The sequence below is a fragment of the Mobula birostris genome, chromosome 10 (genome assembly GCF_030028105.1).
Source record: "Mobula birostris isolate sMobBir1 chromosome 10, sMobBir1.hap1, whole genome shotgun sequence".
Classification (NCBI taxonomy): domain Eukaryota; kingdom Metazoa; phylum Chordata; class Chondrichthyes; order Myliobatiformes; family Myliobatidae; genus Mobula; species Mobula birostris.
Genome location: NC_092379.1, coordinates 44,140,363 through 44,154,467, shown reverse-complemented (window position 1 = coordinate 44,154,467; position 14,105 = coordinate 44,140,363). Strand labels below are relative to the sequence as shown.

The window sequence follows — 14,105 nt, the reverse complement described above, 5'->3', positions numbered from 1 at the left end:
CCGAGGGTGGTCCCATTCGTGAGTTGGCGGAGTTCAGAGGACGTTGATTGGAGGAAGGGGGACCCGGTTCTGTAAGAGCTCCAACGAGTGTGCACCGAACTGATAGTTACTGACTTGGCACCTTTATTCTATTTGTTTCTACTAACCCATCAGCAAGAAATACTTATAAAGTGTAATCATTTAATGGCATATGGCGTACTGTCTGTTAATTGGCGGTGTGGGGTACATCACACAGCATCCACACAGACCTGATCTCCCCGTTTGGCGGGGCTGAAGGCTGCTCCCCCTAGACGAAAGCGAGCTGAGCGAGTCTGAGGCTTACCAGGGGGCTACATACAAATTGTTTGCAAGTAAATGCAAAGAGTCATCAAACAACATGCTACAAGCATGGAGAACTGATTTGCATGAGAACCTGTCAGAAAAAGAGTGGTCAGAAGCTTGTTCCTTCGTTCAAACCCAGTCAGTGAACACTCATTCTAAGCGGATAACCAGACAGTACATTACTCCAGTCAGGTTTCGTCACTTTAACCCCAACATTCCAGAAACATGCTTTAAATGTAATCACTAAAAGGGGTCTCTGTTCCATTGTATGTGCGAGTGCCCCCAGATAATCTGCTTCTGGAAGAAGGTGCTGGATTTGATTAGTCAGATTATTGGAAAAAAGGTGCTCCTTGATCCTAAATTATGTATTCTGAACATTCATCCAAAGGACTTTGTAACCTCCAAAAATGCAAGGTCTCTGCTTAATATTTGTTTTTTGAAAGCCAGACGTTGCATAGCCTATTCATGGAAGAAACCCACAACCAGTGGACTTTCACAATGGCTGAAAGGAGTGACTTTGTATCTTGCTCTAGAAAAGATCAACTACATCACAGAAAAACAAACTTGGCAAATGTCGGGAAATTTGGGATATTTTCCACAAGTTTCTGGAGAACAATATTTGGGATGATGAAAGTAACAAATTGAACTGACAGCTTGGTTTTAATGGCCGGGTGTTTGCTTTTTTTGTGCGTTGTTTTTCCTTTTATTTCTGATGTATTTTATTTTTCCCTTTTTCTTTAACCTTGTTGCACTTTCAAACCTATGGATGATCGAATGTGTTTATTTTTCATTCTGTAAAAGCAATAAAGAGATGTTTGAAAACAAATAAGTGAACCTTTGAATCTTTGATTGGGAAAAGGGGAAGGGAGAGGGAAGCACCAGAGAGATATTCTGTAATGATCAATAAACCAATTGTTTGGAAGCAAATGACCTTGAGAGCAGAATTAGTCCATTCAGCCCATTGAGTCTGCTCCAACATTCCACCATGGCTGATTTGTGATCCCTCTCAACCCTATTCTCCTGCCTTCTCCACATATCCTTTCACACCCTGATTAATGAAGAGCCTGTCAGCCTCCATTTTAATTATACCCAATATCTTGGCCTCCACGGTTGTTCATGGAAATCAATTCCACAGATTCACCACCCTCTGGCTGAAGAAATCACTCCTCATCTCTGTTTCTGCCAGGTGCTCCGATTTCCTCCTCCATCCCAAAGACGTGCTGGTTGTAAACTGGTTGTTGTAGATTCCTCCTCTGTGTCGGTAACTAGCAGGAGTACTGAGGTAGTGTTCATGGGTACGGTGTCCACTCAAAAATCGTATGGCAAAGGGGAGGAAGCTGTTCCTGAATCAGTGAGTGTGTCTTCAGACAAATTGTCCCTCCTTTCTGGTAGTAGCAATGAGAAGAGGCTGGTGGGGCCCTTAATGATGGACAGTGTCTTTTTGAGGCACCGCTCCTTGAAGATGTCCTGGATAATATGGAGGCTGGAGCACACAATGGAGCTGACTAATTTTATAACTCTCTGTAGCTTACTTAAGCTCTCCTGTATCATACCGGATTTAGTATGTATTTGGTTTTAAGGAAGCAAATCGCTCTCAGTTTCGGTGTGCAAACACAAAGTAGATTTTCTTCAGTAAGGCCTTTGACAAGGTCCGGCATGGGAGGTTAGTTAGGAAAATTCAATCGCTAGGTATACATGGAGAGGTGGTAAATTGGATTAGACATTGGCTCAATGGAAGAAGCCAAAGAGTGGTAGTAGAGAATAGCTTCTCTGAGTGGAGGCCTGTGACTAGTGGTGTGCCACAGGGATCAGTGCTGGGTCCATTGTTATTTGTCATCTATATCAATGATCTGGATGATAATGTGGTAAATTGGATCAGCAAATTTGCTGATGACACAAGGTTGGAGGTGTAGTAGACAGTGAGGAAGGTTTCCAGAGCCTGCAGAGGGACTTGGACCAGCTGGAAAAATGGGCTGAAAAATGGCAGATGGAGTTTAATACAGACAAGTGTGAGGTATTGCATGTTGGAAGGACAAACCAAGGTAGAACATACAGGGTTAATGGTAAGGCACTGAGGAGTGCAGTGGAACAGAGGGATCTGGGAATACAGATAGAAATTCCCTAAAAGTAGTGTCACAGGTAGATAGGGTCGTAAAGAGAGCTTTTGGTACATTGGCCTTTATTAATCAAGGTATTGAGTATAAGAGCTGGAATGTTATGATGAGGTTGTATAAGGCATTGGTGAGGCCGAATCTGAAATATTGTGTTCAGTTTTGGTCACCAAATTACAGGAAGGATATCAATAAGGTTGAAAGAGTGCAGAGAAGGTTCACAAGGATGTTGCCGGGACTTGAGAAACTCAGTTACAGAGAAAGGTTGAATAGGTTAGGACTATTCCCTGGAGCGTAGAAGAACGAGGGGAGATTTGATAGAGGTATATAAAATTATGATGGGTATAGATAGAGTGAATGCAAGCAGGCTTTTTCCACTGAGGCAAGGGGAGAAAAAAACCAGAGGACATGGGTTAAAGGTGAGGGGGGAAATGTTTAAAGGGAACATTGGGGGGGGCTTCTTCACACAGACAGTGGTGAGAGTATGGAATGAGCTGCCAGACGAGGTGGTAAATATGGGTTCTTTTTTAATATTTAAGAATAAATTGGACAGATACATGGATGGGAGGTGTATGGAGGGATATGGTCCTTGTGCAGGTCAGTGGGACTAGGCAGAAAATGGTTCGGCACATCCAAGAAGGGCCAAAGGGCCTGTTTCTGTGCTGTACTTTCTATGGTAAAGAGTTGTCAAGGTCTGAGTCAGAGTCACGGGCAGAGGTTGTGGTTGGGCTACTCAGCCACGTGGTTACCCTGGGAATTGTTAGCTGTGCTGGATATGAAGCAAAGTAACCTGAGAATTATGCAAAGGCTAACTTGTTCCCAGTGACTGAATGTAGAAAGTGGAATGTTTTAACCACATGGGAGACGTGAATGTAGAATGCTGCACTGTCATGACGAAGAGAGATACTGTGCGGGTCAGGAGTGTGGGATCTGTAATCTAAATAATCCAGCACATGCATAATTACGTTTAAATGGTGAAGTTGAAATAGCACCCTGCTGTGGATGTGGTAGCATAGGATTCACTGGGTTATTTATTTAAAGGTACATGGAGGAATAAGGCCCTTCCTGCCCTTCGAACCGTGCTGCCCAGCAATCTCTGATCCAACCCTAGCCTAAACAGGGACAGGTAACAGTGATGAATTAACCTCCCAACTGGTGCGTCTTTGGATTGTGAGAGGAAACCCGCGCGTTCCGCAGGGAAAATGTACTGGCTCCTTACAGGTGACATCAGAATTCCCAAGCTGTAACAGTGTCAGGCCAACTGCTACGCCACCGATAGTGGTCAGTAACGTTCTTACTGTCTGCATTAAACCATCGGACACTTTTAAGATTTTTCCTATTTTTCATGGATCATAGTTCTGGTATTGACACAAAGAAATTAATTAAGGATAGTCAAAATACTAGATGCAAGTACCTTAGATAGGGTATCTTCTGTGTAGCCTTCTGCCACGGCACAATCTAGTTTTGTGCAGTTTATTAGAGCACGTTGCCAGTCTTTCTTGTGTGACCCCTTCACCATTGGCTCAAAGGAGTTAGCAAACTGTACTGGTAAGTAGCGAAAGGTGAAGACGGCTAGAATGCAAGTGTGGCAAGTTGGCATGTTCTACTAGAAATTCGAGGGGTTATTTTATCAACATTCTTTCTTTTGTCAAAACCTGTTTAGGGAGTGGAGTTTTTTGATGAGAAGTTGAACTCCTTGTGCATGACGTGGCTGGTGGATCGCGGTGAGTAAAGCCTTGATGAATCGTTACTTTTGTTGAACGAAAGTCCTTCAGAGTTGTCCATGTCATCTTACTGGTGCTTCCATGATGCTGAGTGACCCTACCAGGTGCCGAACCAAAAATCCTTCATTGTGCTTTGTCACATCCTCAAAGGATTGGGTCAGGCTCAAGACACGACATGCCCCTCACAAAGCCATGCTGACTCTCCCGAATCAGACTATGCTTCTTGTAAATCCTGTCTGTAGGAATCTTCTCCTGTAATTTGCCCACCGGTGAAGTAAAACTGACTGGTCTATAATTCCCAGGGTCATCCCCACTCTCTTTCCTGAACAAGAAAATAACATTTGCCAACTTCCAATCATCTGGTACTTCCTCCGGTGAGGACTGGCCAGTGAGGATGCCCAGATCATCACTAAAGGTGCAGCAATCTCTTCCCTTGCTTCCCGTAGTAACCCTTGGGTATATCACATCTGGCCCCGGGGACTTATCTATCCTTGGGCTTTTCAAAATTCCAGAACATCCTCTTTCTCAATGTCAACATGTTGCAGCATATCACTGCCCTCGCAAGCATCAAGGTCCCTCTCACTGCTGATTACTAAAGAAAAGTATTCATTGCGGATCTCCCCCAAAGTCCACCGACTCCAAACATTTTGCCTCTTTTAGCTCTGGCCGGCCCAGACTCTCACTCTGGCCATCCACCTGTTCTTCAAGTTTGTTCTTCTGAATCCAACTCGCCAAGTCCTTCTCGTGGCCCCTCCTAGTTCTCCGAAGTCCATTCTTCACTCCCTCCCTGGCCACATTGTAACCCTCTGGAGCCCAGGCTGATCTTTGCATCCTATGCTTCTAGACTAGCTGTTGCACATCTCTTGTCAAGCATGGCTCCTTCACCCTTCTGTTCTTTCCCTGTCTCAGTGGGACAAAACTCTGCAGAGCTCCATCCAAGTGAAGCCCAAAACGACTTCCACATTTCAATTGTGTGTTTCTGAGTGCATTCATCCCAGTTTGTACTCCCAGGTTCCTGTCCAATGTCCAATACCATCATAGTTCAAACACCGGCGCCCCCCTCCCCCCCAGTTATTACTGCTGCAAGCAATCTTGTCGTACTCTTGTACACATGGCAACAAGAAACAGACTTGACTTTGACCGATACGTTTATTTATTTAATTATTCGAGAATAGCATGGAACAGGCCCAACGAGACGCACTGCCCAGCAACCGGCCGATTTAACCCTCGCCTCATCACAGGACAGTTTACAATGACCAATCAGACTACTAAGTAATAAATAATGGTAATCTATTCGAAGTATTTTTTAAGTATCTAATGGGGCAACACAGTGGCGTCTGGTTAGCGCAACACTTTGCAATTGGGTTCGATTCCCACTGCCACCTGTGAGGAGTTTATACGTTCTCAGCCTGACTGCGTGGGTTTCCTCCGGGTGCTCCTGTTTCCTCCCAGAGACCTACTGGTTGGTAGGTTAACTGGACATTGTAAATTGTCCTATAATTAGGCTAGGGTTAATCGGGGGTGGCTCACAGGGCAAGAAGGGCCTGTTCCACGCTGTATCTCAATAAATAATCAATGATAAATAAGTATATTAAAATGCTACTTTCCAAGTGCATAATTTCCTCCACTGTGTGTAACTTGGTATGGAACAGGTTGACACTTTGAAGAAGGTGGTACGAGCATTTCATTTCGGAACTTTGTATTTTATCAGCAAGGTACATATTTGAAAATCAAGTAGTAACAGCGATCAGATCATTTCTTGACCTGTCAATGCTGTCTTGCAGTGTACGCCATTCGCGAGGCCGCGACCAACAACTTGACCAAGTTGGTGGAGAAGTTTGGCAAAGACTGGGCAGAATCCGCCATTGTGCCGAAAGTACTTGCCATGGCCAGTGACCCCAACTACCATCACAGAATGACCACCCTGTTCTGCATTAACGTGAGTATAGCTTTGACAATGTACTTGCCCATGGCCAGTGACCCCAACTACCATCACAGAATGACCACCCTGTTCTGCATTAACGTGAGTATAGCTTTGAAAATGTACTTGCCCATGGCCAGTGACCCCAACTACCATCACAGAATGACCACCCTGTTCTGCATTAACGTGAGTATAGCTTTAACAATGTACTTGCCCATGGCCAGTGACCCCAACTACCATCACAGAATGACCACCCTGTTCTGCATTAACATGAGTATAGCTTTGACAATGTACTTGCAATGGCCAGTGACCCCAACTACCTTCACAGAATGACCACCCTCTTCTGCATTAACATGAGTATAGCTTTGACAATGTATTTGCCCATGGCTAGTGACTCCGACTACCATTGCAGAATGACCACTCTGTTCTGCATAACGTGAGTATAACTTTGACAATACTTCCATTACACTTCACAAGCTGCTAAAATATTTCATGAATAAAACGTACAGTTAGAACACACACTAAAGAATAAAGAATTTAACAAAAATAATATGGATTTGTTTAAAATGTTCTTTTAATATATTCTTTGTGAATGTTTAGATTCTGCAAAAAATCAATTAACACTTTGCCAAAGCTGCTCCTTCCAATATTGACATCTGCTTGATACGAGCTTCTGTGCTTGCGTTATTTGCTGAGGTGTAGTGGTGTTTTGTGTTTAATCTGCAAGGTGTCTGGAGTAAAAATTGAGTTGAGGGTGAGACTTTTTATGATTTCGTGGAGCAGAGTTCCTAACCGTCCCTGTGGAAATGGACTGATGGTGTTAGCTGAAGGACAACTGATTTAATGACCTGTTGACCCACCAGATGGCTTACAGCTTTCAAGTTTTATTTCACAAGGGTCTGTTTCCGTGCTGTAGTGGACTATGGCTCTGTCTTTTGCTTAGAGATCTGAGTACCTTGAAATGGACATTATACATTATCTGGCTGAGGGAATTGTAAGTTTTTTGACGCAACTAGTTTCAATTTACAAGTGTACTTAAAGGCCCCCACAGTCATTCCAGTTGCGGAATTAACTTCTTTCCCTGGATTTATTTTATGGGCCTGGGCTTTGCTGGAGTTTGGACAAGGTGATGGAGAGATTCAGTTGAAATGCCCAGATAAAATGGATGTTTCTAAAGTGGGTGAGTCTCGGACTGGAGGGCACAGCCTTTGGAACAGAGGGATATCCCTTTAGAACGGAGATGAAGAATTTCTTTAGCCGAAGCGTGGTGAGTCTACAGAATTCATCGCCACAGGCGGCGATAGGAGGCCAAGTAATTGGGTGTATCTAAAGTGGAGCTTGATAGGTTCTGGAGGGTGTCGAGAGGTCTGCACAACCTGGCATTTTTGCGGTATCCTCAAGGATTTGGCAAGCTGGACTCTCAAGAATGCAGGTGCAGCGGCCGCGGCCATTGCTGGGAGTGGACTTCAGGTTGGATGAGAGTGGCCTGAGAGGGGAAAATGAAGTGGTGTTCAGTCGATTTCAACAACGAGCCAGGTTAAAAAGTTTAAAGAGTCGCAGGGGGAAAGACTAACTTCTCTGTGAGGCTTTACATACCTCAGCAGTGAACCGACTGTCACTGTCAGCACTTGTCTCCGCACTGAATTGACTTGCTGGCTGTGCCCTGCGACCATTGGGACCCTGGCTCAGATAAAATGCTGAACTGGCTCCTTGGCTGTGGACTGCAACCATTGGGCCCCTGGACTGGTTTCACTTCTCTCAGCACAGAACTGACTCCCTTGCTGTGGCCTGCAGCCATCTACTGATCTGAACTGGCTCCCTGCCTGTGGGCCTAATTTCGGCGACCCTGCGGTTCATGTTCTGTTTCTTACTGGTTTACTATTTTTTGATTCTTGTTTGCCCGATTTGTTCTTTTTGGGCACATTGCGTGTCTGACAGTCTTTGCTGTGTAGGATTCTTTCTTTTTCCATGGATTCTCTTGTGTTTCTTTGCTTTATGGCTGCCTGCAAGAAGACGAATCTCCTGCTTGTATATGGAGTTCATACTTTGGTAGCAATGTACTTTGAAATTTAGACCTCTGGATCAGCAGGAACACCTCAGAAAGATATGCCTGCGCGGGCTGGACCAAAACAGGGCTAACAGCCTGCGGGAGTGCTCGCTGGGATTCAAACTCATAGGGATGGGCCACAGGCCACATTTACAGTTGAGGTGGCAGTGGAGTTAAATATCGAAGGGAAACAAAGCAAGCCCAGTAAGGAGAGCAAACCTCAGTCTGATAAGAAATGCAAGATTATATTTATTTTGGTGTAAGCAACGTTACTAGTAAAGCAAATGAGCTCACAGGAGGGTGATATTGTTACTGTCATAGAGAGGGTTGAATGGCTGAACGATTCACTCAGTGAATGGTGTGGTGGGCGTGGCACCGTAATATTGATATATTACTGAAATATCAAGGAGGAGGACATTCTGGGACACACCTTACTAATCCACAAGCCTCTACTGGTGAACTTCCGGTAAGATGGCAGTGTGCTGGGGTGCGGCGGGTTCTACAGGGCCAGCCAAACGTGTTACTATCTTTTGTTTATTTCTTTACAATCTCAAGACCCTGCTGGAAGTTAAGCACTTAAAGAGTGCTGCGGCCTACCCCAACGGCGTAGAAACTGAAGAAGCTGGACTTGGGGCAGATCGTTCTGCTCCCTGTGTCAGAGAGTCAGCAATGTGGTTGGCGTGCAGACTGGCAGCGAGCAATTGTCTTAGTCTGTTTTCTTGTGATTGCAAAACCCTGTTTGGCATTGTTAATGTGTAATGCTGCAAGTCTGGTCTTCTGATTTATTGCGGACTACAGGGGCTGGCAGCAGGGGTGACTGACACCCCTGCAGGGTGAGCGGATGTGGCCTCAAGCCATGGGGCCGCCTGTTTGCAGCCACCCAGGAGAGAGGCATCAAGAGCTGGCACTGGAGGTGGTGTAGCGCAGCGTTTAAGCTAACGTTGGTGCTGTCCCTCTCCCCCAAAGTGTTTGCTTGGCAGAAGGCAGGATGTATGTGTTCGACTACAGACTGCTGCAACATTCATGGACTCAGGGACTTGGACTATATTTGTTGTGTGACTATATTTTACTGCTATATGTGCCACGTGCTGTGTATGACTGTTGGTACTGTGTTTTGTACCTTGACCCTGAAAGAACACTGTTTCGTTTGGATGTATTCATGGGTATTCATGAATGACAATTAAACTTGAACTTGATGTAAACAGCCAAGAACAGCAAAACATTGGAATATTACCTGCAAGCTGCACACCAACCGGACTTGGAAATATATTGCCATTACTTCTGAAACCCCCTTTTCACTGGGCGTCTCTGGAAATGCAGCCTTTTAGCCCCTCGCAAACAGCCACCGGACTCCGCGGGGAGAAACTTCAGGCTTCGTACATCTAAGGTGTATGTGACTTTGGTCCCGCAAAATCCGTGAGGTTGGGATGTCTCGCCTACCCAAACCCCGGTTTGTGTGAATGCTGTGTGATTTACTGCCCCTGGCAATCGCCTGTCAGCAAAAAATAGCAGATTGTTCACTGCATAGAATTATTCAGGAGTATATTTAAGAATGTTAACTTAAGCAAACAGTTATTAAAGGAAAGAAAGAGAGAAAAAACAAGAAGGGCCCATTCTACTTAAAAAGTCACAACTGCACAGTGGAGCTCAAATCTTGAACTTCTCTGTAAATCGCGCACTGGACCCTCCCTCGGCCTGCGTGAAAGCACACAACACCTTCCGAAGGTAACTGGAAATCCATCTTGAACAAAGAGGCTTTCCCACAGGATTATTGGTCCTTCCTCCTTGAAGCCATTCATCTGCAGAAAGCTCCCTCATCGTCCACCATCTTTCCTCCTGTCTTCTCCCAGCTCCGGCCAAACAAAGACCTCTCTGCCCAGTAATCTCTAGCACCTTCTCCCAATTCTACCATCCTGATTGGATGACACCTCATTCCTGAGCTCAGACCCAAACAGGCTGAAAGCAGAACAGATTGCTCTTACAGAACTGCTAAAATGAAATGCCTACAGCATAGCAGTAAAAATCTGAACCAGGGCATTGACACTGACTGGGTCAGAATCCTGGATCACCCACCCTAACTGCATTGTGGGTGCACCCACACCTCAAGGGCTGCAGCCCACCACAAAGGAATTAAATACCACTTCAACCTGTGATGCCCACACATTCCTTGGAGGAATATGCAAAAAGAGCTTCAAGTAACAGAGTACAGGTAGTCCCTAGGAGTGGTCACATGTGACAGCTCTCCCAGTATTCAGCATGAGGTACAGGAGCAAGGATATCAGAATCAGGTTTAACGTCACCGGCATAATGTCGTGAAATTTGCTGTCTTTGTGGCAGCAGCACAGTGCAACACATAATAATAGAGAAAACTGTGAATTACAGTAAACATATAAAATAATAGTGCGGAAACAGAAATAAAAAGTAGTGAAGTAGAGCATGGGTTCAGTGTCCATTCAGAAATGGCAGAGGAGAAGAGACTGTTCTGGAATCGCTGAGTGTGTGCCTTCAGACTTCTGTGCCTCCTTCCTGAGGGTAGCAGTGAGAAGAGGGCATGTCCTGGGTGGCAGGGGTCCTTCACCATGGATGCCGCCTTTTTGAGGCATCGCTCCTCAAAGATGTCCTGGATACAAAGGAGAAAGGCAAAACACAGTTGTGCGAGTTATCAGGTTATAGCAGTACAGAACCTCAACTTCTCTGATATCAGCACGAACGATTTCAAAGGGAATGGCCCAAAGGAGGGGGGATCCAGGAAAACTTCGTGAGAAACAGAGTGAGAGAAGGATGTGGCTGGAAAACTCGAGCAGGGCAAGAAACCGAGTTATTAGGAGTCTTTAGTGGGGTTGGATATGGATATGTTTCCAAGGCCCGATGAAATGTATCCTTGGCTGTTATGGGAAGGAAGGGCTGAGCTCCCAAGGTCTCTTTGAGAGTTTAGTGAAACCCTCTCTCATTGCTCCCCCTCCGTGATCTCTGCTTCCCTTCGACGGGAGTCAGTGAAACCTTCTCTCACTCTGTGATATCTGCTCAGCTCTTTACTTCATCCCTCCCCCCTCCTGGTTTCACCCAGCACCTTGTATTTCTTTCTCCACTCACCTTCCACACCCCCCCCACAACTTTTAAATCTACTCATCTTTTTTCTCCACTCCTGCCGAAAGGTCTCGGCTGGAAATGTCGACTGTACTCTTTTCCACCGATGCTGCCTGGCCTGCAGAGTTCCTCCAGCATTTTGTGTGTGTTCAAGGATCCTGGTTGTTTAAAATCCTAAATTGTCACAGAACAGGTGCCAGGTAACTGGATCCCAGCAGTACGGTGCCGTTCTTCGACGAAGGCAGCAACTGGTAACTACAGAGCTGTGAATCTAACATCACTGGTAGAAAGGGTGTTGTAAAAAGTCTCGAGGGACGGGATTCAGCTGCACTTGGGCAGAGCTTCATCAGAAATGGTCAGCGTGCAAGCGGTGATTCTGTCGGCCAGTTTGAGTTTCTTGGAGTTACGGGTGTACTCATGCAGTTGGTGTTGTCTACAGGGACTTCGGTAAATATTTTGACAAAATCCCCAAATGAGCAAGAGACCGAGGGATCCGAAGTAACTTCACAAATTGGGTTCAAAGTTGATTTGCTGATCAGCTTTTGTGATTACCCCGTGGCGTACCACAGGAATCTGTGCTGGAACTCTCCTGTAAATGATTTGGATGTGGCTAGAAGTTTAGAAGATGACATAAAAATGTGAGCTTTGTCTTGCAGCGTTAGTGCTAATGATGGTGAATTGGTTAGTTGGCAAACTAGGCAGAGCAATTGTACCTAGAACATAGAACGTTAAAGCACTGTGTTAAAGTGCTGTGCTGATCTTTTAACCTACTCTGAGATCAATCTAACCGTTCCCTCCTACATAGCCCTCCATTTTTCTATCATCTGTGTGCCTATCTAAGAATTTGTCAAATGCCCCTAATGCATCTGCCTCTACCATCACGCCTGGCGGGGCATTCCACACACCCACCCACTCTGTGTGTGTGAAACAAAAATCTTACCTCTGTACCTTCCTCCAATCATCTCAAAATTATGCCTCTGGTATTGGCCATTTCTGCCTTGGGAAAAAGTCTCTGGCTGTCCACTCTATCCACACTTCTCATCCTCCTTCACTCCAAACAGAAAAAGCCCCAACTCACTCAACTTTTCCTCATAAGACACGCTCTCTAATGCAGGCAGCCTCCTGGCAAGTCTCCCCTGTGTCCCCTCTAGATCTTCTCCATGCTTCCTATGACAAGAAGGAAGAAAAAGAAAATATTTAAAGAAAAACTGGATAGGTATATGGACAGGAAAGGAATGGAGGGTTATGGGCTGAGTGCAGGTCAGTGGGACTAGGTGAGAGTGGAGTTCGGCACGGACTAGAAGGGCCGAGATGGCCTGTTTCCGTGCTGTAATTGTTGTATGGTTCTACAAGTGACTTATAAATCAATAGCATCATAACATTTTAAGTAACATTTGGATATTAAACACACAGCACGTATTTTCCCCGCATGAGCATATAAAATCATTGCAACACACCAATATCGCTGATTCAGTGGGAGCCCTGGGCTTGTTTCCCTGCAACAAGACGGTCCTATCACGGGCTGATGGGAGTCAGCGATACTCGAAGGGGGTTCCTTATGTCCAGTCTTTTCCGCAATTTAGTTTTCGTTGCATTCATTGCAGAGATATGTTGGAAATGGAAGCACCGTTTTCAGTGCTTTCATGGCTATCTCAGGATATTTAGCCTTGACTTTGATCCAGAATGTCGCCAGAGATCTTATGTCAAACATACTTTTCAGCCCGCCGTCATTTGCAAGCTCGAGGAGCTGATCTTATTCCCATGCTGACATGGATGATGTGCGAGTAATGACCTCGCGTGTGTTCAAGCTGAACAGTGGGTGAGAGGGAATGAGGAAAGGTGCAGCGACTCCTATCGCCAAATCATGTCGTTTCCTCGCGGCCCGGTAGCACATGCTTTGTGGCTTGGTACTGGTCCGCAGCACGGTGGTTGGGGACTGCTGCGCTAGGGAAATTCTAAGCAGTTTCTAGAGTAGGTTACCTGGTCGGCACAACATTGTGGGCCGAAGGGCTTGTAATGTGCTGTGAATTTCTATGTTCGGAAACATGTGGTTAAACCTCCCAGCCCTCTCGTGCTTTCCCACTTATTTCTGCCTTCTCTGCTTACCGGACCTGCCTGTTCAGTGAGTTTGACATAGAATTCTGAGTTAACACCTGCTACACTAGTATCCTGTGTCCCAGCCCTGCTGCCTCACCAGCTTAAACCCTCCCAAAGTGCTCGAGCAAAGGTATGGATAAAAGGGACGCACAGAGGCGGTTTCCAATAGCGCAAGAGTCTGGGGCCAGAGGGCACAGCCTCAGAATAGAAGGACGTCCCTTTACAGCAGAAGTGAAGATGAATTTCTTTAGCCAGAGGGTACTGAATCGGTGGAATTCATTGTCACAGGCGGCTTTGGAGGCCAAGTCATTGAGTATATCTAAAGTGGAGGTTGATAGATTCTTGATTTGTTAAGGGCGTGAAAAGATATGGGAGGAGGCAGAAGAATGGGGTTGGGAGGAAAAATAAATCAGCCATGATGGAATGGCAGAGGAGACTCATAGAAACAAAGAAAACCTACAGCACAATACAGGCCCTTCGGCCCACAAAGCTGTGCCGAACATGTCCTTACCTTAGAAATTACTCCGCTTACCTATAGCCCTCTATTTTTCTAAGCTCCATGTATCCCTTCAGGTGTCTCTTCAAAGACCCGATCGTTTCCGCCTCCACCGCCGCCTCTGGCAGCCCATCCCACACACTCACCACTCTCTGCATAAAAAAAACTTGCATTGAAACATAGAAAACCACAGCACAATACAGGCCCTTCAGCCCGCAAGGTTGTGCCGAACATGTCCCTACCTTAGAAATTACTCGGCTTACCTGTAGCCACCTATTTTGCTAAGCTCCATGTACCTATC

The 14,105-nt window shown here is 45.6% G+C and overlaps 1 protein-coding gene across 1 annotated transcript in view; it reads left to right on the top strand.

The window, feature by feature from the left end:
* The window catches only part of LOC140203644 (serine/threonine-protein phosphatase 2A 65 kDa regulatory subunit A beta isoform-like), an 88,425-nt gene that overhangs the window by 62,524 nt on the left and 11,796 nt on the right, over positions 1-14,105 (top strand). Inside the window, exons 12-13 of the mRNA XM_072269692.1 lie at positions 4,096-4,156; positions 5,941-6,095. Coding sequence (XP_072125793.1) covers positions 4,096-4,156; positions 5,941-6,095 — 216 coding nt within the window. The remainder of the gene's footprint in view (positions 1-4,095; positions 4,157-5,940; positions 6,096-14,105) is intronic.